Below are 24,083 nucleotides of genomic sequence, written 5' to 3' on the forward strand. Positions count from 1 at the left end.
TCATACTGCATACGTGTTGCTCCAGATCCAGATAGATATGATGGTGATGAAGCTGACAGATATGAAGACGATATACAAGCAAAACAGCAGACGATCAATGACCATCCCAATCATTTGCCATTCCTCTGAGGTTTTACTCCCCTGGAAGTGTTTGTCCACCTGGTGGCGGATGGCCAAGAGATCTCTGCTCAGCTTCCTTAGTTCATTCAGGGTAGGCTCTGGAGGAGGCGGTGGAAGGGGTTTCACTGCAGGTGCACTAAAGACATGCTGAAGATGAATCTCTGAGATGTTTGTGATGTTGGATTTCGTTGCTGGTTCTGTCAAGAACAAAGAACAGCTTTTGTTTAATTACTAAATGTCTAAAACTTGTGCTGAAAATACCAAATCTAAATTGCAGCTAGATAATGATATAAAAATGCACAATACCACCATGTACTATAATGTGTGAACTCTGGCTGAATAATATGTTGTATGTTCTCTGTGGGAAAGGAACCTTTCCCCCAGTACATGCAGTAGCTGCTGAGGAGAGACTGCAGACTGTTATGGGAACACCGAAGATAAATACTTATGTTTTCATAATCATGTGATGTTTTAATACATCACCATGACAAATGTTACTTTTTTCACCTAAAAAATATGCCCTCAGAACATGGCTGTGACTTGAACTTGAAGTGTACTGTATGTTCTGTTCTTGCGCAATAATAAACATTTTATCATGATTTTTTTTTGTTTACGGACTGGTTCACCTTATCATGGTAGAGAGGTTTTTGTGTCCCTGTGAACCCAAGGGCTGTGTTGTCTGGAGCCTGGTGCTCCCGGTACGGTCTCCGATGGCAGAATGGTCTCACGCAAGGGGCCAGACTAAGTATGCTTCACAAAGACCCCATGAACAAACAAGGAAAAGAGACCCTGCCCGGAGGTAGCACAGGGCCCCCATCTTGAGCCAGGCTCAGATGGAGGGCTTGCCTGCGAGCGTCTGGTGGCCAGGTTTGCCATGGAGCCCGGCCGAGCACAGCCTAAAAAAGTTATGTGGCACCTCCTCTCTCTCCATTCTGTGGGCCCACCATTTGCAGTACTCTTACCTCCGGCGGAGCTTTCAAAGCTCCATTGCTGGAGCTGCAGCGGTGAGCTGTGGCCTCAAGATCTTAGGTGCCTCAAGGTGTGGTAACCCTTGAACACCGTAGTGGACGTAAGTGGTCAGGGAAGCTGTCCCACTGAAAGAGAAGACTCCAGAGGCATTTGCAAGGTACCGACAGGCCCAAAGGGCTGCAACCTCTGCTGTGTCTGGGGCAAAGCAGCGGGTGTGGGAGAAGTCATGGAAAAGGACTTTTGGGCTTCTGGAAAACCATTCAGAACCTCTGGATGTGGAAACGATAAACCATCCCAGCTGTTTGCAGCTTAGCTGAAGAGGTAATCGGACGGTGGAAGGAGCACTTTCAAGAACTTCTTAATCCGACTAACACGCCCTCTATTGTAGAGGCAGAGCTGGAGGCTGATGGGGGATCCCCGTCGATATCTCTGGTGGAAGTTAGTGAGGTATTCAAACAACTCCACAGTGACTAAGCCCCTCGTCCAGAAATGCTTAAAGCTTTAGTTGGGGAGGGGCTGACTTCTTTGACACGTCTCTTCAACATTGCGTGGAAGTCTGCGACAGACCCAAAGGAGTGGCAGATCGTGGAGCTGGTTCCTCTGTTCAAAAAGGGGGGCAAGAGAGTGTGTGCCAATTACAGGAGTATCACACTACTCAGCCTCCCTGATAAAATCTACTCCAAAGTGCTCTCGCAAGGATCCTGGAGGGAGCCTTGGAGTATGCCCATCCATACTCCATGTGCTTTAAAGGATCTGGAGGCATATGACTGGGTCCCTCGGGAGATACTATGGGAGGGGCTGTGGGAGTAGGGTGTGAGGGGGTCACTTCTCAGGGCAATCCAATCTCTGTATACCCATAGCGAGAGCTGTGTCCGGATTTGTTTCAGGTAGGGGTTGGCCTCCTCCAGGGCTTCACTTTCTCACCAATCCTGTTTGTGATTTTCAGTTCATTGGGCTGGGGCTCTCATCTCTGGTTTTTGCAGATGATGTGTTCCTGATTGCAACATCGGTCAGTGACCTATAGCACCCACTTGATCGGTTTGCAGCTGAGTGTGAAACGGCTGGGATATGGATCAGTACCTCTAAATATGACGCAATGGCTCTCAGCAGGAAATCAGTTGACTGCTTACCCCGGTTGGGGAATGAGTCCTTACCCCAAGTGAAGGAGTTCAAGTACCTCGGGATCTTGCTCCTCAGTAAGGGGATGATGAAGAGTGAGTTTGGCCAGTGAATCGGAGCAGCGGCAGTGGTATTGCAGTTGCTTTATCACACTATCATGACTAAAAGAGAGCTGAGCCGGAAGGCAAAGCTCTCGATCTACCGGTCAATCTTCATTCCTACTCTCACCTATGGTCAAGAAAGCTGGCCATGACCAAAAGAACGAGGTACAAGCGGCCGGAATAGGTTTTCAGGAGGGTGGCTGGAGTCTTCCCTTAGAGATAGGGTGAAAAGTTTAACCATCCGTGAGGAACTGTGATTAGAGCCGCTGCTCCTTTGCGTTGAAAGGAGCCAGTTGAGATGGTTTCGAGCAACTATTAAGGATGCCCCCTGGGCGCCTCCCTAGGTAGGTATTACAGCCAGCTGGGAGGAGGCCTCAGGAGGGACCCAGGACTAGGTTGAGAGATCATATCCCCCAGTTAGAGCTGGTTGATGTGGCACAGGAAAAGGAAGTTTGGGGTCCCCTGCTAGAGCTGCTGCCCCTGTAACCTGACCCGGAGTGAATGAGTGAGAGAGTGAGTGAGTGAGTGAGTGAGTGAGTGGCAGGTGTCCATTAAAATGATCACAATATACTCAAATAACTTTCTAAATTGACAATAACAAGTACATTAACTCACTTGTTATCTGAAATACCAGAGGGAATATAATTTGAAATTGTAGTTTTGCTTCTATAATCAAACGTCACATAACAATTCAATGGGATTAACATCATCAACATCAACTGGATTACTACATAACTCATGATTTCACCGATATTGTGATATATTGAGACAAAAAACTTCCTTCTATATCGCCCATATGGTAGATACATATCATCAAAATTATATAAAAATGTCTATTGTATGTATGTTTTGCAATGTTAAAAAACCTGCACCGAACTGCTTACAGCAATATATACGTCATTTGGACTGAAGTTCTTGATAAAACGAGAAAATGCTACAGTTCATAAAGGTTATTTTTTTTAATCACTAAAAAACATTGCGATATAGTATTGTTATTGAGATCTGAAATGATCTAATAATTTATTGTTATAAGAGTTTGTAACTTTCTAGTCCACTGTACAAGACAAACCTCATTCAACGTCAAATCATAATTAAATACCTTTAGTATATGGGTTGAGGAAGACAGTGGTTCTGTTGCTCTTTTTCTTTCGGGGGAGACAGACGACAAAAGCTAGATATTGTAACACGACGACACTAAGCCAGTGAGGCACAGCGCTGTACTGACTGGAGCGGAACTGGATATTGATGATAAACACAGTCTCCAACAGGCTGGCCACCATCAGAGCGAGACTGATGGAGAAGAAAACATCTGCAGGAAACAAAAAACATCAAAAATAGGAGAATTCAGCACACATATTTATAAGTTAGGCTTAATGTTTTACATGCATGGTAACCTTTTCAACCGTCTTAATGCATATCTGGTTATGATCATATTTGGGAAACACTGTTTACATAAAAGCACCTGTTATTAAATTCCTTGTAGACATAATTCTGACAGTTTCCAGGTTTATGATTACCTGCAGGCAACTGCTTGGTTCCCTAGGCCATTTGACCTCAAAGAACAACTGTTCACAAATGGCCTCGACAACGACTTGTCATTAAGACCCAATAGAGCACTAACAAAGTCGAAACCTACTTCCCACCAACGACTGTCACTCTAATGACGTTGGTCGTTGGCACTTGGAGCACAAAGAGTTCCAGTGACATCATCGGCCTTGTGGATCTCCACACCAGATTGTTGGACCAGTCCCAGCCTGGTCAGATGCGTACATGAACTGATGAACCTCTTGGATGAGAGGTGAAACCTCTTCCTAGACAAATAACCAAGTCCAGTTGCTTTTGAATGAAATTGCTTTGGGGACTTACTTTCATTGGGAATTATCATCTTAAAGCTTTAAGTTTTAATTGGGGGGAAAGGAAGAGCTGTGGGCTCAACTTGAAGCCCTCCTTTATTGCCTATATTGATTTACAATTTGGCAAATTGGCTATGCTCCAATATGTATTGGCATTTACATTTTGCAATGTACCCATGGGTGTTCAGACAGCTATCACTGGATAATACAAACGTGATAACTCTTGGGTGAGTGCTGCAGTTATGAGAAATGTATTTTTTTCTAGGTTTATTTGGTGTGTGTTTTTAGATTTGACTGGACATATGACTCCGTAAAGGAGTGTGGACATGGATACTGAGTCGCTTGCAGTGTAAGTTTGTACTGCAGTGAATTTCATAGTAGTGTGATTGTTTGTTCAATCTTTCCTGGAATAAAAGAGTAACTATATCAAGTAACAAGCGTCACTCACTGATGAGAGGTGTTGTATCCCCAGTGACAGGAAGCAGGTCATTCATAATGAGAAGGAAAACGGTGTAGCCCAGGATGAGGGTCATCTTGAAGGAGGGCCGGTCCACACTCTGCAGAGGCAGCAGGAAGCTGAAGAGGTCCAAGGTGACGAGGAAGCAGCTGGGGATCAGGAGGTTCACCACATAGAGGATAGGTCTACGTCTCAGAATGATCTTGGGAAGAGCATGTATTTTAGTCAAACTTTGCACATTTATCTTTATTTCCTTCTGAACTCATATGCAAAAGGATTCACTTGAGGTTTACATTGGAAGTGTGAAGTGAATTCAGGGTGAGTTCACATTTGTAATCTAATACCATTGAATGAACGTAAATATGTATAAGTTTAACTACTATGAAAGTTGGCAAAAAATAAAATTAACAACAACCATTGCACTGGTAAGGTGTGGGGCGGACAGCCAATTACTCCTAGCAGGTTGAACCTATTTCTATTGCATGCCATTCTCCATTACTAATAAAAATGATAAGATCAAATCAAATAATTTGGCTCACTAGTATGTTGTTTCTTTCAAATTCAGAATAGTATACTAATGTGATTAGTCTATACTGTTTTCACATAGAATATAGTTTGAAATCTTGTTCAGCTGTTACAATCCAAAATAATTAGAATAGTAAAAGTGCTTACATAGTATTTGATCTCAGAGTAACTTCCCACAGTTAATGCCAGGGTAGAAGGATCTACTCCGATATCTGTGAGCTCCCACTCCCCATTGGTCTTCAACACATCTCGGGACTCCTCCAGGATCTCTGCACCTGTTAAGCCTTGAATCATCCTCACGTCCATGGCTTAAAAAAACATTTATTGCAAAGTTTTGTTTTGAGTTGTTAGATGCCAAGTGAAGTTAATTGAAATATCATTCGACACACAAGATTTTTTTATAACTAAATTTGTCAAATGATCTAAATGTGGGACAACCAAAAAACTGTGGCCTCATGTTTGTGTCACACACATTTCTTTACAACCCTAATGAAAAAGAGTTATTCTCTGGCCAACACTTTAAGTTACGCAGTTCAATGACAGCAGGCTTACCAAAGTGTAGATACGACCCAAAGGTCAGAGAGCAGTTTTGGATATCGAAGGGGAAAGTGTAGATTACTAATCTGCAAGAGCTGATCACTCTGACTGGTTTATCATCAAATACATGACCTGTGCTGTTTAAGTAGACAAAGGGAGTGTGAGGAGATGTGTCCTCCTCATCCATGCTGCAATGGAATAGAACAAAACAACATTTAAATTATTAATTAATGGATAAAGAAGTTACTGTAAAACTGCAAACTTACATGGAGGTTTACCTCTCTCCTCTCACAATTTACAGCATCTAAGTTTGATTTCCATGTGCTGATATTTCAGGTTTTTACTTTACTTTAAGGCTAATTTCTCAGATTTGGACAATAATTTGAAAAAAGCTCACAGACTACTTAATATTCTTTGAACTTACAACTCTGCGATGTGAACGTCTGGAACCCAAAGCTTATCCCGAGGGATGGAGACTCTTCCAGTTCCACATTCCTCCTCATCCCAGCTCAGTCCCTCAATATCCCACTCCTGCATTAAACACAACAACACCAATGATTTCAGAAAATTTTAACCATTTCAGCTGTGTCACTAAATGAAAGTCATTATCTGTAAAAGTTTAAATTACGTTGTTTCTTGCGGCCTCTTTGGCAGTAAAATGTAATTTCAGGCGAGCTTGTTCTTTCAGAGCCCTGCATCTTGTCAGGTGCACAGTCGCTATGTGTGTTGACTTTTTTTATTTGCTCTTTTGTAAACTTTATTGAAACACATTCACCTCTCTACTTCCAGGCCATCCCCTTTATGTTACCCTCTTAAATCCATACACACACACTCCTATTAAGCTTCTGCCCTTACTACAAGCCTGACTAAAAAGTTGGAGTTCCCGATTTACAATTTCACTGAAACGAAGCATAACCGGCAATGACAAGCTTGTTCAGCAGACCAACTGTTGTTAGCAGCGTCACTAACATAGCGGCACATTTGCATTCAGAGAGGGAATGTCACCACAGACACTGAGCTTTGAATACTCGGCTAAAAGGCAAGTAGAAGTACTTTCATTGGTGGGTCATATGAGCAGTCTCCATTGTTTTAACTCACTCTTTGATATATAGTAACTCAGCGGACAATTAACTTGATGAAAATCTTACGGATTGTAACGTAAACAAAGACAAATATGACATCTACAACACCATTGCAGTATAATTCTAGTGGGGGGAAAATGCATTTTTTTTAAAAATATTTTTCATTAAAATGTATTTCATCACAAATAAACATACATTTTTTTCCACTAAAGTAATTATAAAAAATGCATGTATGTATCATTTTGAGTTATTAGAGAAAACCAACAACACATTTCTGACTTTTGTGCACCTCACTAGTAATATTAAAAAAGATACAGCTTAATTCAATAATTATTATTCAATAATTCATTTATAGTGCCAAATCGTAACAAAAATTACCTCAACAAATCTCTATGACAGACAAAAAGAAAGCCAGAAAGACAAACAGACAGACAGACAGACAGACAGACACAAACACACAATAAAAAAATTATGAATAGTGGAAATAACCTTCCCAGACCTTCTATTCTTGGATGTGCTTATTTTTCTACAAACAAATGCTAATTCAACCGTAATAATTAAAATAGATAACACAATTTCATAAAAAAATGTGCACAAGGCGGATTTAATTCATCAAAAACTTTTGTCAGAGCTTTTATAACTTACCAGTACTTGCCATATGACTGTTGACAGTGTTTGGGATTTTTCATCCTGTGGTTCAGACATGTTTTTAAGTTAATTAGATTTAGTAATACATATAAAAGTTATTCATGCTCATGTGCAGGTATGCATAGATGTATTTGTGTAGACTCACCACTCCTAAAATTCCCACCACAGTGATACTGATGGTTACGTTAAGTGGACTTGAAAAGCTTTTTACAGGTCGCAGTAAATTTTTAGTGAATAAATTCTCCTCAAGTGCATCAAACAAGGATTCAGGATTTGAGTTGGTGCAGTTAAATGCTGATACCAAACCTAAGTTAAAAGAGAAAGTAGAAAACAATATTTGGGAGATTACTCATAAATATGCACATGGAGGTGTTCAGTCCCAGTTATTTTGGTGTGACACAGAAACGCTGCAGATCTTTCTTTGTCTGCTGTACACGATATGGGTATGACAGGGAAGTCGAGAATGACTGTGGTTACTGTTATCTTGAGATCACAAGTAAACAGGCTAATTATATTCAAAAACAAAAGATCGTTTTTGCAAGATAAATGCCCAAAGCCCTGGTTGGAGAAATACACCTCTTGGGTCACATTTCTGTCTGTTCATAGAGTTTTAAAATAGCAAATAAATGTTTTATCAATGACCCAAAAAGTCAAGCAGACAAAAGGAACTAGGAAAATTTTTAGTCAAGGTTCATGCAGGTAAAGCAACAAAGACAAAAACAAAAAGGATCAAACGAAGACTGACTGCAAACTAATCTGAGGATAGGGTTAAGTGCAGGTGACGGGAATGAGATGATTAGGCGGGAGAGCAGACAGGGAGCTGATTGACTGGACAAACTTTGGAGAGCAGGTAAAGACTAACAAGGCTGATTCAGAGCAGGTGTGTAGATTTAAAGGCAGAAAGGGCAACAAGAAAATACAGGAGGAAAAACAAAGCAGACAGAAAACCCCAAACACACAAAACACAATCGTGTTTATAATAAACCAACAAGTCATCAAACTGTGTATGAATATACAGAAATATAAACTTAGGAACATAATACTATAACATGCAACCGTGCACCGCGCCTGCACCGGACAATGTTAATGATAATTAATCTCTTTTTTCTCCACCACCTGGCAACCCAAATGTTGTTCTAAGTAATTACGTATAACGGGGCTATATAATGATACATTATGAATTACCTTTGCTGCATCATTTACTGCCTCGACTGTCAATAATAAGGACATCTGCATATATACATATACCTTTATTATTACAAATACTTAACAAATAATTAATTTTGATTTATAAAGGAGTTTATTAGAAGTTGGTAGTACTCTTTTTGATAAGATGTGTGGCTGATAAGTCAAACTACCATAACCAAAATAAACTAATGAATTCTTTTTGAAAATAAAAGTTGGAAATATTGAATAAATATTTCACAGAAACAAGGACTGATATTGTATTTATTAATGTGCCATGTAGCTGTAATAAACAAACATGTATGACGTGATTTAAGGAAAATATAATATATAATATATTTATTTCCTTGTATTTCATAACTGAAAGTGCAATGCTTTTGGTATTTGACTTTTCTAGTTCAATATTTTCTAAAAAACCTTATTCTACCCTTTAAATACATCTTTATAATTATTATGTACAGTATTTGAAAGAAATTCCAACTATAGAAGACCATAAGTAATTTTCATACCCCTTTAATTACCAACTACTGATCATATTCTTTGTTTATTTTGTGATATAGTCAAAATGTTTTCCTGCCTTACCGTGATGCAGCATGAAACAGATAAAGATGGATTCAGCGGACTTTAAATCTGTCATTTTCTCAGGTAAGCCTTTTCATGACAAGTGCTTTAGATCACAACACACAAAAGTCAGAGTCTGCTCGATTATATTAAATTAAGACGGTCTGCCCGTGCAAGGTGATATATAATTTAAATCAAATTTTAACCTCCTTCAGAGGCTAATATTTACTCTAGAATATGGCAGACAGTAGCACGACTTACTGTAAGCCTTCAGGGTATTTCAAGTTTCTTGCAGAGATCCACTCATCTCTGTTTACATAATGAATGTTTGGATTGTACAACAGGTTTTTGAATCATCGTCATGTGGTTTTGTATTTTCTCTGTCAACAACGTGTACTATTTATGAGAGCTGAGGCCTGGGCAAACACATCAACTAGTAATTAGTTTAGAATGTTAGCACGCACACATGGCGGATATCATGAGTTTTGCTTTTTCATAAACTAAAATCATATCATAAACTAAAGTACTATAAATCAAAATGTTGACCTATTGTGCAAGTTTAAAAGTTGTCACAATTAATCTTGAAGGAGAACATAAATGTCTGCACCAAACGTCATAGCAATCCATCCAGTAGTTGTTGAGTGTTGTTCTACCTCATGGTGACGGTAAAAGAGAAATCAGGGATCACTAAAGACATGAGCATACAGTACATTGTTTGGAAACCATGAATGTCTGTACAACATTTTGTGCAGACCCATCCAGTAAATGCTGAGAGATTTTACAGGATAAGGATCAGCCATTGTACAGTTAGCAGAGGTTAAACAAGTTCACAGAGAGAATACATAATGATTAAGCAAATATTTAGATTAAGATGTGTCCTGAAATACAAAAATGAGTCCATTTCCTCTACAAACTCCATTGTGGTCCTGTATTAGGATGTCTTACCTACAAACAATGGTGAGGCTGTGTTTAATAACTTAATAGAAGCTTTTCAAGAAATACTGTTAAATACTGTGTGCTGGGATTGCCTCCACATGGCTCTCACAGACCCAAATGTGAAATACCACCGTTTTTTTCACAGTCACATGCACTAACATGCATGTACAGTCGGACTGGCTATCACAACAAAGAACAGAGAAACTCACTAGAGGGAGAGTGACTTTATTCTCTGCTCAGAAAGCCATTACCAATATATCTTTAAATAGCAAATATTTATTATTATTTGCTTTATTCATGTTCTGAACGTTGAGTAAAAATAATCAAATAACCAAGAAAAAAAGGATTTATTGAGGTAAGAATGCCAGGCTATTTTTATCATAAGTGGATTTATTCCCCATTTGCCCTATTACATTATTTTACAGACAACAGTTCATGCCAACATCCTGTCAATACAAAATTTACCCCAAATCTTGAAACGGCAGTTCACTTGATCTTGTGAGGTTATTGTTACCTGTCAAGGAAACAAAGGGACTGGAGCATACATATTGATTTACAGCCTTTAATTGTTGGATAACAGGAATAGAAAAGCTGCATCATATAATCTCATATATTATACTAATAATACATAATATTATTGTCTTGCATTATTTGTAATGGAGCATACAGGTGTGCTGGTTAATAGAGGTCCAAGAATCGAACCCTGGTCATTAAATTGTATGCATTAAACTTCTATGACCTAGTTGAGCTGTCAAGTAATTTATAAAGCGTGTCATCATTTACTCCCAATGGCTACAGAACTGGTTTTAACCATTATGAAAAATAGATGTAGAACGTGAATGGAATAATCTTGATGAGGAAATAAAAATGAGTAACTTAATTCACAAGTTAGAAAAAAATATGAAAATATAAGGAGGTCAACAGCAAATATAGCAAAGAAGCAAACCTGTGACATGTGACATTTGTTTATTTATGTACTTTCAATGTGAGAAAATGCACTTATTTTTGTTATTTCTTGGCGATTGAACTTTTGCCAATAATTTAAATGTAAGAAGGGTAGGTATAATAAGCTAAAAAGCCCACACCTTTTCAGTCTGAGTCTACAGCACATTAGGTTGCTTACTTGATTGTTATTACTCTGGTTTAATTTGAGGCTTGATATTTTTGATTGACATAAAAGATTGAAATTAAATCTCAACATAGATTTCAAAATTACTTACTCTGTCGAATACAACTTCAGTTTTCCAAGATCCAGAAACTTACACTGTATTCCTTGACTGAGTTAATAAACATGTGCCACATCTCAGAATATAACATGTAAACTGCTAATGTGTGTAAACATTTTCCTAATCAGGCTTTTAACGCTCTCAGTTAAATCATACTGCTTGCATGTTGCTCCAGATCCAGATAGATATGATGGTGATGAAGCTGACAGATATGAAGACGATATACAAGCAAAACAGCAGACGATCAATGACCATCCCAATCATTTGCCATTCCTCTGAGGTTTTACTCCCCTGGAAGTGTTTGTCCACCTGGTGGCGGATGGCCAAGAGATCCCTGCCCAGCTTCCTCAGTTCATCCAGGGAAGGCTCTGGAGGAGGCGGTGAAGGGGGTTTGATTGGAGATGCACTAAAGACGTGCTGAAGAGGTTTCTCTGAGATGTTTGTAATGTTGAATGTTGTTTCTGTCAAAAAATAAGGAAAATAAGTACCCAAATGAGATTCAAAGTTGGTGTGACGCCAACCTCTTGTAGGTCCTGGTGAAAATTCAATATGATAATTAACAGTCTTTCATTGGAATCAATATTGAGAAAAAAAACCCAAGTGATTTTGTTGTACACAATTACATTGTGTAAATTGACAATAAAAAGTACATTAACTCACATGTTATCTGAAATACCTAAGGGAATATTTTTCGAAATTGCAGTTTAGCTTTTATAATCATGCGTCACATTTTAAGTTCAGTGGGATTAACTGGATTACATAACTCATGATTTCACCAATATTGTGATACTGTATATTGAGCGAAATAACTTCTTCTATATCGCCCATATGGGAGATTCATATCGTCAAAATTATTGGAAATTTCTATGTATATATTTTTTGCAATATTGAAAAACCAGCACCGAACTGTTATGGCAATATTTACATAATTTGGACTGAAGTTCTTAATAAAATGAGAAAATACTATATTTCATAAAGACACATTTTTTTTTGGAATTACCCAAAAACATTGTGATATATTGTTGTTGAGATATGAAATGATCTAATACATTTAATATCATAATAATCTGTAACCTTCCAGTCCACTGTACAAGACAAACCTCATTTCCTACCAAAGTCAGATGTGACTCTAAAACCTTAGTTGGACAAGCAAGGAGAACTTGGCAGCCAAACTTGACCAAACCTACTAAAAATGTTTTCTGTAACTTAGCTTTACTTTACTCATTTGAATGTCACTTTCACCACCAACTCCCTGCAAACTAGGGGTCAAACTAAATCACTTGTTTAGTTAAAGTTCCTGTCTTTTATAGTTGATGTCAATAAATCATAATAAATACCTTTAGTATTTGGGTTGAGGAAGACAGTGATTCGGTTGCTCTTTTTCTTTCGAGGGAGACAGACGACAACTGCTAGATATCGTAACACGATGACACTAAGCCAGTTAGGCACGGCGCTGTAATGACTGGAGCGGAACTGGATACTGGTGATAAACACCGTCTCCAACAGGCTGGCCACCATCAGAGCGAGACTGATCGAGAAGAAAACATCTGCAGGAAACAAAAACATCAAAAATAGGGAGGATTGAATTAAATGAAATTCATTTCAATTTTATTTATAGTGCCAAATCATAACAAAAGTTATCTCAGGACACTTTACAGAGTAGGTATATACCACATTCTATGACTGAATTATGATTTACATAGACCCAACAATTGCTCCATAGAGTACGGTGGCAACGAAAACCTTCCCTATAACAGGCAGGAACCTCGGACGGTCCCAGCTCTGTGGAGGACGGACATCTGTCTTGATCGGTTGGGGAGGAAGAAAACGAGAGAGAAAGATAGAAAAGATGGGCAGATGGACAGAGAGAGACACACTTCCAGTAACTATGATAATATCTATTGTAATGTGAATATGACTTATATTTTATGGCAGTTTATACAGCAGAATAGTAGAAACAAGCGCAGCTAAGGTGAAGGAATATGAAAATGATAATAATTATCGTGGCAAACATGATAAATGATGAGCAGCTGCAACAGCAGCTATGACACAGCGAGACATACCACCTATGGTGCCTCACTTCAATTGGGATACGATCTTATTTGTGAAACGCTGTTTATATTAACACTTAGGAAACCTGATAACCCATTAACGTCCTTATAGACGTAACTCTGACAGTTTTCAGGTTTATGATCACCAGCCAACACATCCACCCCTGCTGCTCTCTCCACTGCTTACTCTTTCTACCACCCAGAACCACTGGCAGAGGCCACGCAAGGCAATTTGTTTATTTGTATAGCACAAGTCAACAACAAGGTAATGTTAAGTGCTTTACATAAAACAGTAAAAGCATTTGGGGAAAAAAATCACCTAGGCACAACACATAGGCGCACATAAAATGACGTCAGAACCGCCGTAGGCCTCATGCTCGTACACATGCGCACGCTTGTGCTAGTACATGTGCAAACGTGCTTTACAAAAGTCCACCTCTCCCAAACGGTCCGTGGCCGGCAAGCGTGCCGCAACTAGGCGCGGTACGGTTGCACTAACACTGGTCAAACAAACTAGACTTCACCCGTAAAACCTGTTTGGGCACGGTACGGATGGACAGTGGACACTGGCTTGGTTAGCGGTTTTTAGTAATACCATTTGAAGCGGGGTGCTAATTTTGGATCGTTCTTCCTTGGCTCCAAAAAACCTCATGTCAGTTTTTTCTTTATTTAATTTGCAAAAATTCTCTCCAAAACTCTATCCAATCACTGATTTGCTCAATGCATCTACTAGTGCTTGTATTGGACTATAATTGCATGGTGATTGTTATCTAAATATGTGGGTCGTCTGCATAGCTATGGTAACATATGTTGTTGTTTTAAATGATTTGAGCCAGTGGAAGCATGTAGATATTAACCAGAAGAGGCCCCAGAATGGAGCCTTGGAGAACTCCACATGGATTTTTTGCCTACTCAGATGTGTAATTACCTATAGACACAAAGGAGTCTCTCGAGTAGTCCCGCTCTCAGACCATTTTAAAGATTATTCTTTGCCAGTTTTTCAAGCATTTTTATTACAGAGGACAGTTAGGAAATGGGGTGAGAGAGAGGGGGACACCTAATTACTGAAGAGTGGAAACAGAAAGGTCCAAAGGATGAGCGCAAAGAAGAGAGAGGCTGCCCTAGCCGTGTGAAGTCAGTGACAGCAAGAAGGGCAGTTGAGTGGCCTGCCTTAAAACCAGACCGGTGAGGAGTAAGTAGGTTGTTCAGGTGAAGATTGGAAGAGAGTTGGTTGAAGTCAGCAGGCTCCAGTGTTTTGGAGAGAAATGGAAGAAGAGAGACAGGTCTGTAGTTATTTACTTCAGACAGGTCAAGGGTAGGTTTTGCGAGAAGGGGGTTTACTCTAGCCTCTTTAGGTGAGCGAGGGAAGTCGCCTCAGACACACAGATTGGAATACTCGGCAAAAAGACAAGTAAAGTACTTTTATTTCTGGGCCATATGATAAATCACTATTGTTTTTCCTTCACCCTTCTCTGGAATAAAAGAGGAACAATAATCCAGGCTTCACTTACTGATGAGAGGTGTTGTATCCCCAGTGACAGGAAGCAGGTCGTTCATGATGAGCAGGAAGACGGTGTAGCCCAGGATGAGGGTCATCTTGAATGAGGACCGGTCCACACTCTGTGGAGGCAGCAGGAAGCTGAAGAGGTCCACTGTGATGAGGAAGCAGCTGGGGATCACCAGGTTCACCAAATAAAGGGTTGGCCGACGTCTCAGAATGATCTTGGGAAGAGCATTTATTTTAGTCAAACTGGGACTTTATCGTTCCTTTAGGTTTACATTGAACGTGTGTTATCCTGTGAATTTCACATATTTAATTTAATACATCACCATTTAATAAACATAAATATTATAAATTTGTTCTGTTGTACTCATTTATAATTCAGATTTTTGTTTGTCATGGTCACTATGTATGTTTGTTTTTTGCTCTTTTGTAAACTTGTGAACACATTTACCTCTCTATTTCCAGTCTGTCCCCTACATGTTACCCTCTTAAATCAACACAAAATACAAAATAATTAGAATAGTTAAAAGTGCTTACATAGTATTTGATCTCAGAGTAACTTCCCACAGTTAATGCCAGGGTAGAAGGATCTACTCTGATATCTGTGAGATCCCACTCCCCATTGGTCAGCAACACATCTCGGGACTCCTCCAGGATATCTGCACCTGTAGAGGCTTGAATCATCCTCACGTCCGTAGCTTAAAAAAAAAACATTTATTGCAAAGTTTTGTTTTGAGTTATTCAATTCTAACAGTGAAGTTATTTGAAATATCATTTGTTTTTTCAAGTTTTTACAACTGAATTTGTCAAATGAATGAAAAAAAAACGGCCTCATGTTTGTGTCACACACATTTCTTTACCAACCCTAATGAAAAAGAGTTAATCTCCGGCCAACACTTTAAGTTACGCAGTTCAATGACAGCAGGCTTACCAAAGTGTAGATACGACCCAAAGGTCAGAGAGCAGTTTTGGATATCGAACGGGAAAGTGTAGATTACTAATCTGCAAGAGCTGATCACTCTGACTGGTTTATCATCAAATACATGACCTGTGTTGCTTAAGTAGACAAAGGGAGTGTGAGGAGATGTGTCCTCATCCATGCTGCAATGGAATAGAACAAAACAACATTTGAATTATTAATTAATGGATAAAGAAGTTACTGTAAAACTGCAAACTTACATGGAGGTTTACCTCTCTCCTCTCACAATTTACAGCATCTAAGTTTGATTTCCATGTGCTGATATTTCAGGTTTTTACTTTACTTTAAGGCTAATTTCTCAGATTTGGACAATAATTTGAAAAAGCTCACAGACTCCTCAATATTCTTTGAACTTACAACTCTGCGATGTGAACGTCTGGAACCCAAAGCTTATCCCGAGGGATGGAGACTCTTCCAGTTCCACATTCCTCCTCATCCCAGCTCAGTCCCTCGATATTCCACTCCTGCATTAAACACAACAACACCAATGATTTCAGAAAATGTTAACCATTTCAGCTGTGTCACTAAATTAAGACAAATATGACATGACATCCAAAACACCATGTCAGCATCATTTTAGGGGAAAACTATCTATTTTTTTTATTTGTTATTTTTCATAAAACATATTCCGTCAATGAATTTTAAGCTAATTCAAGTTTAGTAATTTTTAACAATGCATGCAGGTATCATTAGCAGTTATTCAAGAAATCCAAGAACAAATTACCGGACTTAGTAGTAGTAATTATCACTATTAATAACCATGAAAGATAAACACCTCCTATCTTTTGATTTGCTTATTATTCTACAAACAAATTCTAATTCAACCGTAATGATTAAGAGATAACATAATCACATACAAAATCTGCACATAGTGGATTTATTGAATCGAATTCTGAATTTATTGATCCTTTTGTCAGAGCTTTTATAACTTACCAGTACTTGCCATATGACTGTTGTCAGTGTTTGGGATTTTTCATCCTGTGGTTCAGACATGTTTTTAAGTTAATTAGATTCAGTAATACATATAAAAGTTATTCATGCTCATGTGCAGGTATGCATAGATGTATTTGTGTAGACTCACCACTCCTAAAATTCCCACCACAGTGATATCGACGGATACATTAAGTGGACTTGAAAAGCTTTTTACAGGTCGCAGTAAATTTTTAGTGAATAAATTCTCCTCAAGTGCATCAAACAAGGATTCAGGATTTGAGTTGGTGCAGTTCAATGCTGATACCAAACCTAAGTTAAAGGAGAAAGTAGAAAACAATATTTGGGAGATTACTCATAAATATGCACATGGAGGTGTTCAGTCCCAATTATTTTGGTGTGACACAGAAACGCTGCAGATCTTTCTTTGTCTGCTGTACACAATATGGGTATGACAGGGAAGCCAAGAATGACTGTGGTTACAACATTATTACATACATTATTATAACCTCTTTGACTGAGCTATCATGAGGGGCTACTACGACGGCACATCACTTTCGTCATCGGTTACGCCTACCCGAAGACAGGGAGCTGATTGACTGGGAAAACTTTGGAGAGCAGGTAAAGATTAACGAGGCGGATTCAGAGCAGGTGTGTAGATGCAAATGAAGAAAAGGCAACATGGAAAACAGGAGGAAAAACAAAGCAGACACAAGACCCCAGACACAGAAAACATAATCCTCTTTATAATAAACCAAAGTCATCCAACTGTGTATGAATATACAGAAATATAAACTTAGGAACACAACACTATAACATGCAACCGTTTTCATCTATAGCAACAGAAACCCTGAAAAACCCAGACTACAAAATCCTCTCATTCACCAAGCTCAAAAAGTCTGCGGGCATCTGGACACTACGCCTGCTCTAGTCAATGACAATTAATGATAATTAATCTCTTTTTTCTCCACCACCTGGTAACTCAAAAGCTGTTCTAAGTAATTATTACACATTAATTACAAATTTCCTTTGCTGCATCGCTCTACAATAATAAAGGCATACAAATGCCTCCAAATAGTTAACTAAATACATTTATTTTAATGTATAAAGGAGTTTATTAGAAGTTGGTAGTACTGTTTTTTATAAGATGTGTGTCTGATAAGTCAAACTACCATAACCAAAATAAACTAAGGAATTCTTTTGGAAAATAAAAGTTGGAAATATTGAATAAATATTTCACAGAAACAAGGACTGACATTGTATTTATTAATGTGCCATGTAGCTGTAATAAACAAACATGTATGACGTGATTTAAGGAAAATATTGGCACGTATAAATATATTTATTTCCTTGTATTTCATAACTGAAAGTGCAATGCTTTTGGTATTTGACTTCTCTAGTTCAATATTTTCTAAAAAACCTTATTCTACCCTTTAAATACATCTTTATAATTATTATGTTCAGTATTTGGAAGAGGTTCCAACTATTTACGACCATAAATAATTTTCATACCCCTTTAATTACCAATTAAAGATCATATTCTTTCGCTTATTTTGTGGTATAGTCAAAATGTATTCCTGTCTTACCGTGATGCAGCATGAAACAGATAAAGATGAGCTCAGTGGACTTTAAATCTTTCATTTCCAGTCTCAATTAAGCCTTTTCATGACAAGTGAACACACAAAAGTCAGCAGTCTGCTCTATCATACTAAGACGTTCTGCCGGAGCAACGTGAATTTACAGTATTTAAAATCAAATGTGTAACCTCCTTCAGAGGATAATATTTACTCTAGTATATAGTAGACAGTATGCATATAGGGACGATGGCAGTTGCTTGCAGAAATCCACTCGTCTGTGCTTACATAATGAATATTTTGGATGATACCTGGTCAGTTTGCTTACTGCGGTACGGCATACATATGAGGCGTCATTTAGTTATTAGTTTAGCATGTTTTACCTGCACCAGATTAAACTGGGTCCAACAGATCATTTACATTCAAAAAGTTGCTTTGGAAAAAAAACAGCTTTCACAATAATTATTCAATGTACATATTCAATACACAAAACTAGCAGAACTGAAAAGTGGAGCACAGAAAACCAACCTGACAGAAACAATAACTGATGAATGTTGAGTTGGGCTTTGTTTTGTCTTGATATGAAAAAGAAATATGAATTTATTTTAAATATGTTCCTTAGACATCCTTCAATTGATCTCTCAGGTCTGGCTGATCCAAACGCACCACATGCAGATGATGACCAGGGCGTAACATGAAATGAGCAGCAGATAAATGCGAAACAGAAGGAAGTCGAGGACGTATCCTACGTGGCACCACTGGCCCTGCAGTTCGCTCTCCTTCTGCAGCGAGACGAGGTGGGCTCGAAGGTCGCCCAGGTATTGACAGATCTGTTGAAGCTCCGGTAGAGCAGCTGCACCTGGCAGGAGAACAGCAACTGGAGGGATCACAGTTTACACTCAGTGACTGCTTTCTGTAGCTGTTTTGTAGCTGCCTTGAACCACCTGACAGAGCTAATATTAGCTTGCTTCTACATGACACGTTTAGAGTAAAAGAGGACAGTTGTTTTGTTACTTTAAATTCGAGGTTGGGCCACCGAGCAGCTCCAGTTGACAGTTGTATTATTGTGGTACATTACCTCCGCTGCTGGTTGAGTGTTGGGCAGGTGTCTGGCTGGCTGGCTGGATGACCGGCGACTCTGAAACACCGCTCGAACTTTCAGGTTTATCTTTCTGTGGTATAGAGGGGAGCTGGACGTCCTCCGGCCAACTGTAGCAGATGAGGTTGGCTATGTGTTTGAGGATAACCACCCTCACCCATTTTGGAACCTCTTGATATTTCATGGTGCTGTGGTGGAGGACATTGGTAATGATGACCGTCTCCAGCAGACTGATAACCATGAGGGCCAGACACACCGAGAAATAGATACCTACATTAAAGGATAGATTGAGAGATCGAAGGGTATATGTAAAAGTTCCTCAGTAGCAGAAGACAGCCAAAATATATCTGCAGGGTGTTGACAGAGTTGAGGGTCAGTTCCATTGACTCAGTGATTTATTATTTATGAAGTTATCTCACTCAACTAAAGCAGAGGACCCTTGATTGGCATGGTTTCTAAAACTGATGTTTGATGTTGCAACAAATTAAACATGTTTGAAGTATTTGACATGGTATGTTCTATATAATTAATGTATAGTTCCCAATATCATCTTGAAAACAGAATACAAAAATATGTTATTACTATTGAGTTATTGACCAGAAAACCCTGATAAATAGCAGCCAGATATGTATTCCTCCTCTTCTTTCAGTTACAGTACTAATATATATTTGTTATTTGGCTGTTGTAACTTCAGACAGTTGTACAGTTGTGTAGTTTGTCAAAAGCGAAGGGGAAAACTCTAAACTGTTATTCTTGTTACTTGGGTGCAGTTAAACTAGCTTGCAAGACTTGCAATTGGGAAAAAATGTTGGCAAACAGATGACTTTTACACATATACAGACACCAGCGACCCCTTTCTAAATTACAAACCCCTTTGATTTAGTTATTTCAATAAAAACACTGATTATGGCAACTTTACAGAAACTGCTTTCGGTGGTGGAGACCAGTTACTGTTGATATTAACTGTGGATTATCATGATGGTAGTAATGGTGGAACCTATAACGAAGGTCCACATCATAGTGCTCAGGTTATGTCACCCCTATGTGGCCTCTGACCTATGATGGGCGTGCCGTTCGCTGTGCTGGGCAGGAGGTCGTTCATGATGAGCAGGAAAACAGTGTAGCCCAGGATGAGGGTCATCTTGAAGGAGGCACGGTCGACGCTATGGGGGGGCAGGTAGAAGGACAGGATGTCGATGAGCATGAGGAAGGAGCTTGGGATCAGCAGATTTACCACGTAGAGGACTGGCCGACGCTTAATGACCACCTAATGAACAAGAGTCAGATAGCCAGGTGTTTATTTATGGCTGTTGTATTTTCCCTCACAAGAGTAGTAAACTCAGTGTAAACTGGTTTCCCTCACCCAGAAGGTGATGATATCCCACTCGTCGATGCCAAACTTAAGGATGGACGTCTCTCCCAATATGTCCACCAGCTCCCACTCTCCACTGGCTTCCAAGTAACGCTTTGAGTTTCCAGACATCTCCTTAAAGGTCAGCGCTGGACTCACCCTCACATCCCTTACTATGACAGAAAAAAACGGAAAAGGAGAAAACGAGACAGGGAAAACTAGCCAGACATTGCTATAGCACGATCTCAGATTAGTTTATATTTTTTGATTTCTTTTAACTTTATTTAATGCAAAAAAAACAAAAAACAAAGGTGCAACAGACTGCAAGTTTAGTGTAGCCAATAATGGGATGAGTTTACAATTGTGTGAATGTAAAGAAGGCTTTTCTTACTGGTGTGCATGTAGGAGCCAAATGTAAAAGTGCAGTTCTGCACGTCAAAAGGAAAACTGAAGATCTCCAGGTTGCAGGCTGACACAAGCCGAAGCATCCTGTCCCAGCGTATGTGACCCGTGTGGTTAACGTAGACGTAAGGGCACGCTTGGGAAACATCATCATCCACACTGGGAGTTGGAGGAGTCAAGATGAAATTAAATGAACAGAAACAGGTTTAAGTTTCAGGTTTGATCTCAGATCGTCAGACATGTTTAACAGGCAAATGATAATCTGACTCCGCCCCCCACTTTCTGGTGTCTGATTGATCCTGGACCTCTGTATGGAATATGTCCATCCCAGATCTAATGAACATAACTGCCACTCCCTAAAATACCCTGGCACATTTGTGTCTTCAACACAGAGGTTGACATAATGTCCAGAGGAGGACAACCCATCTCCTAAGCATCATTTTGACTGAAAGTAGACCTGTTCGCATCTAGGGAGAAACTGCACTGTTGACTGTGGTATCCCATGAGGATGAGCAACGCACCTTCCCAGGGAGATGATGCATATGCACACCCGGTGTGGTCTTTGTGATTAGTGTAGGTGCTGCCACATCTGGTTCACAAGATCAGGACACATGAGATTTTACTATCTCCATATCGCAGTGTATCTGGACACAGTTTGGACGGGACTCGAGGGTCTTTGGCAGCTCCCAGATTGTCAGAAATTGTGGTTCAGGCAGGAGGTATGATCTCCTCCTGAAACCTCTTATGGCAGGGGTGGGCAATTCTCATCCTCGAGGGCCGCTGCCCTGCATGTTTTAGGTTTCTCCCTGCTCGAACACACCTGAGTCTAACAATGATCAAAACTGTGACAAGCTTTAGCTGCTTGATAACGAGCACATCATTAGAATCAGGTGTGAATCGGGTGTGTTGGAGCAGGAAGAAACCTAAAATATGCATGTGAACGGGTGGTAAGTGCATCTGTATGTATCAGGGCACTAACTGCTTTGTAATGAGCCGTTGTTTAAAAAACAACAACCTTTTACAGCTGGAGAACTTACAACTCATACACGATGATGTCTGGGGACCAGAGCTCCTTCACTGGGAGAGAAATCCTGGTGACATTGTCACACTCCTCAGGGTCCCAAACCAAGAACTCATGGTGCCAGTACTGCAATGAATAAACAAAAAATAATGCACTGTTAAACTTTCAACATAAAATTAAAATGTCTACTTGCCTGTAATGATATGATCTTTGTATGTGAGCCTGCTGTGGTTACATTGCATTTATTGACATTTTTAATTTATTGACAGTATGTCTTTCTATGACACTTACCTGTCTCAGCCACAAGAAAGTAGTGAGAATTTGGGTTTTCTCATTCTGAAATACAATAAATAACAGGTAAACCTCACGTGAAGCTGATTGCTACCTCTGCTAACAAGGTTAGTTAGACTTAACTAACCTTGTTAGCAGAGGTTAAGAATTTTATAACAAAACACATGATAACCAATGATGTTAATTGTAGTGATGAACATTTGCACAAACACCTGCATTTAAGTTCTCTTACATGCCCTCTGCCTGCTATGGAGGAGGTTCTCTCAGAAATGGTTTGCTCTTAGTTTTATTTTAGTTTGCTAACTGTAAGGTAAACTCACCACCCCCAGGACAGCATACAGAGTGAAAGAGATGTTAGTTAAGGTGGGATTGCTAAGATTCACTGCTGGTCGGAAGGATTTGAGGTCAAAGACAGCCTGCATGGACTCATAGGTTGGACCGCTGTGGCCTTCTTTACAGGACAGTTTACTATAACATATAGACACTGAAGAGAGAGAGATGACGTTTATAAAAACATGTGACTGTTGCTTTAATAACACCTTAATTGCACTTTTTGTTTTCTAATAACAGAACCATGTATAGTACAACAACTATGGCAAAATTAAGAAATAAATAGGGAAGTGATGCATGGGGTAAAGAAGTATCGTGGGAGATGTTTTTATTTTAACTTTGACAGAATATTTGTTAACTGCAAACTTAATAGACTATTGCTTTAGATATACATATCACAAACAAAACCTGTAAACAGAATTATTTGCACATGGAACAGAAAAAACAGTTTAAATGATAATTGCATCATTATCCTCATATGACTTATTAGTAATAGTAATATTATTATATATATAGTAATTATATTATTTTTAGCAGCCCACATGACATCACAATGAAATCCTATAATAATAGGATATGGATATAATAATAACATGAAGATTATTATAATGTAGCACAACTCCAACTGACTCAAATTTGAGGAAGGATTTCTTTATTTTTAATTCAATACTACACATGATCTTAATTTCCAATATAGTGAACAGATAAATGATAGATGAATGTTTTATACATTCTCTTATGCAAGCAATTACATTTTTTCTGGGCAAAACAGAAAATATGACATAATATCGTTATACTATTAATTTAAACTTGAAACAGGACGTACTACAATAATTAATACTAAAATAATAACAGTACTCCTTATAAGTCACATGACGAGCAAGAGGAACATTTCGGTTCCAGAGTTAAACATGCGTCAGTCTAGAAAATAAAATGCGTACATAACCGCAAACAATAAAATGAAGTAGGTTATCATTACCTGACAGTAAGAGTAAACCTGAGACGAAGCTGATACTCTGCTGAGACGAAGTCATGCTGGATGTTTCTGATGGAGCAAATATCCTCCACAACCACCAATCTAATCAGGCAAAGCAAAGAGAGCTCCTACTGGCAGTGTGATTGCATACACACAAGGACATTAAAATGACTAACACATATCCTCGAGAGACTTACCCTAAGCTTAACCACAACCAATACACGCCTAACCATAAGCCAAACATGAGCAATACAAA

The 24,083-nt window shown here is 39.0% G+C and overlaps 2 protein-coding genes across 2 annotated transcripts; both read right to left on the reverse strand.

The window, feature by feature from the left end:
* Positions 1–7,468, reverse strand: LOC310945040 (5-hydroxytryptamine receptor 3A-like; the record flags this gene model as incomplete). The annotated part of the gene is made up of 7 exons (XM_083910981.1): positions 1–317; positions 3,409–3,618; positions 4,611–4,821; positions 5,292–5,452; positions 5,697–5,869; positions 6,106–6,212; positions 7,409–7,468. The coding sequence occupies 7 exons, from the start codon at positions 7,466–7,468 to the stop codon at positions 1–3; spliced, it is 1,239 nt and encodes a 412-aa protein (XP_083767107.1).
* Positions 7,469–11,469: 4,001 nt separating this feature from the next.
* Positions 11,470–23,885, reverse strand: LOC310945041 (uncharacterized protein; the record flags this gene model as incomplete). Its single annotated transcript, XM_083910982.1, has 17 exons — positions 11,470–11,780; positions 12,657–12,866; positions 14,882–15,092; positions 15,412–15,572; positions 15,806–15,975; positions 16,211–16,317; positions 16,787–16,831; positions 16,935–17,095; positions 19,010–19,216; positions 19,436–19,726; positions 20,513–20,723; positions 20,820–20,980; positions 21,199–21,368; positions 22,247–22,356; positions 22,522–22,566; positions 22,842–23,005; positions 23,831–23,885. 17 exons carry the CDS (start codon positions 23,883–23,885, stop codon positions 11,470–11,472), a joined length of 2,790 nt encoding a protein of 929 aa, XP_083767108.1.
* Between the last annotated feature and the right edge of the window lie 198 nt (positions 23,886–24,083).

Source organism: Echiichthys vipera, assembly GCF_963691815.1.
Source record: "Echiichthys vipera genome assembly, chromosome: 3".
Classification (NCBI taxonomy): domain Eukaryota; kingdom Metazoa; phylum Chordata; class Actinopteri; order Perciformes; family Trachinidae; genus Echiichthys; species Echiichthys vipera.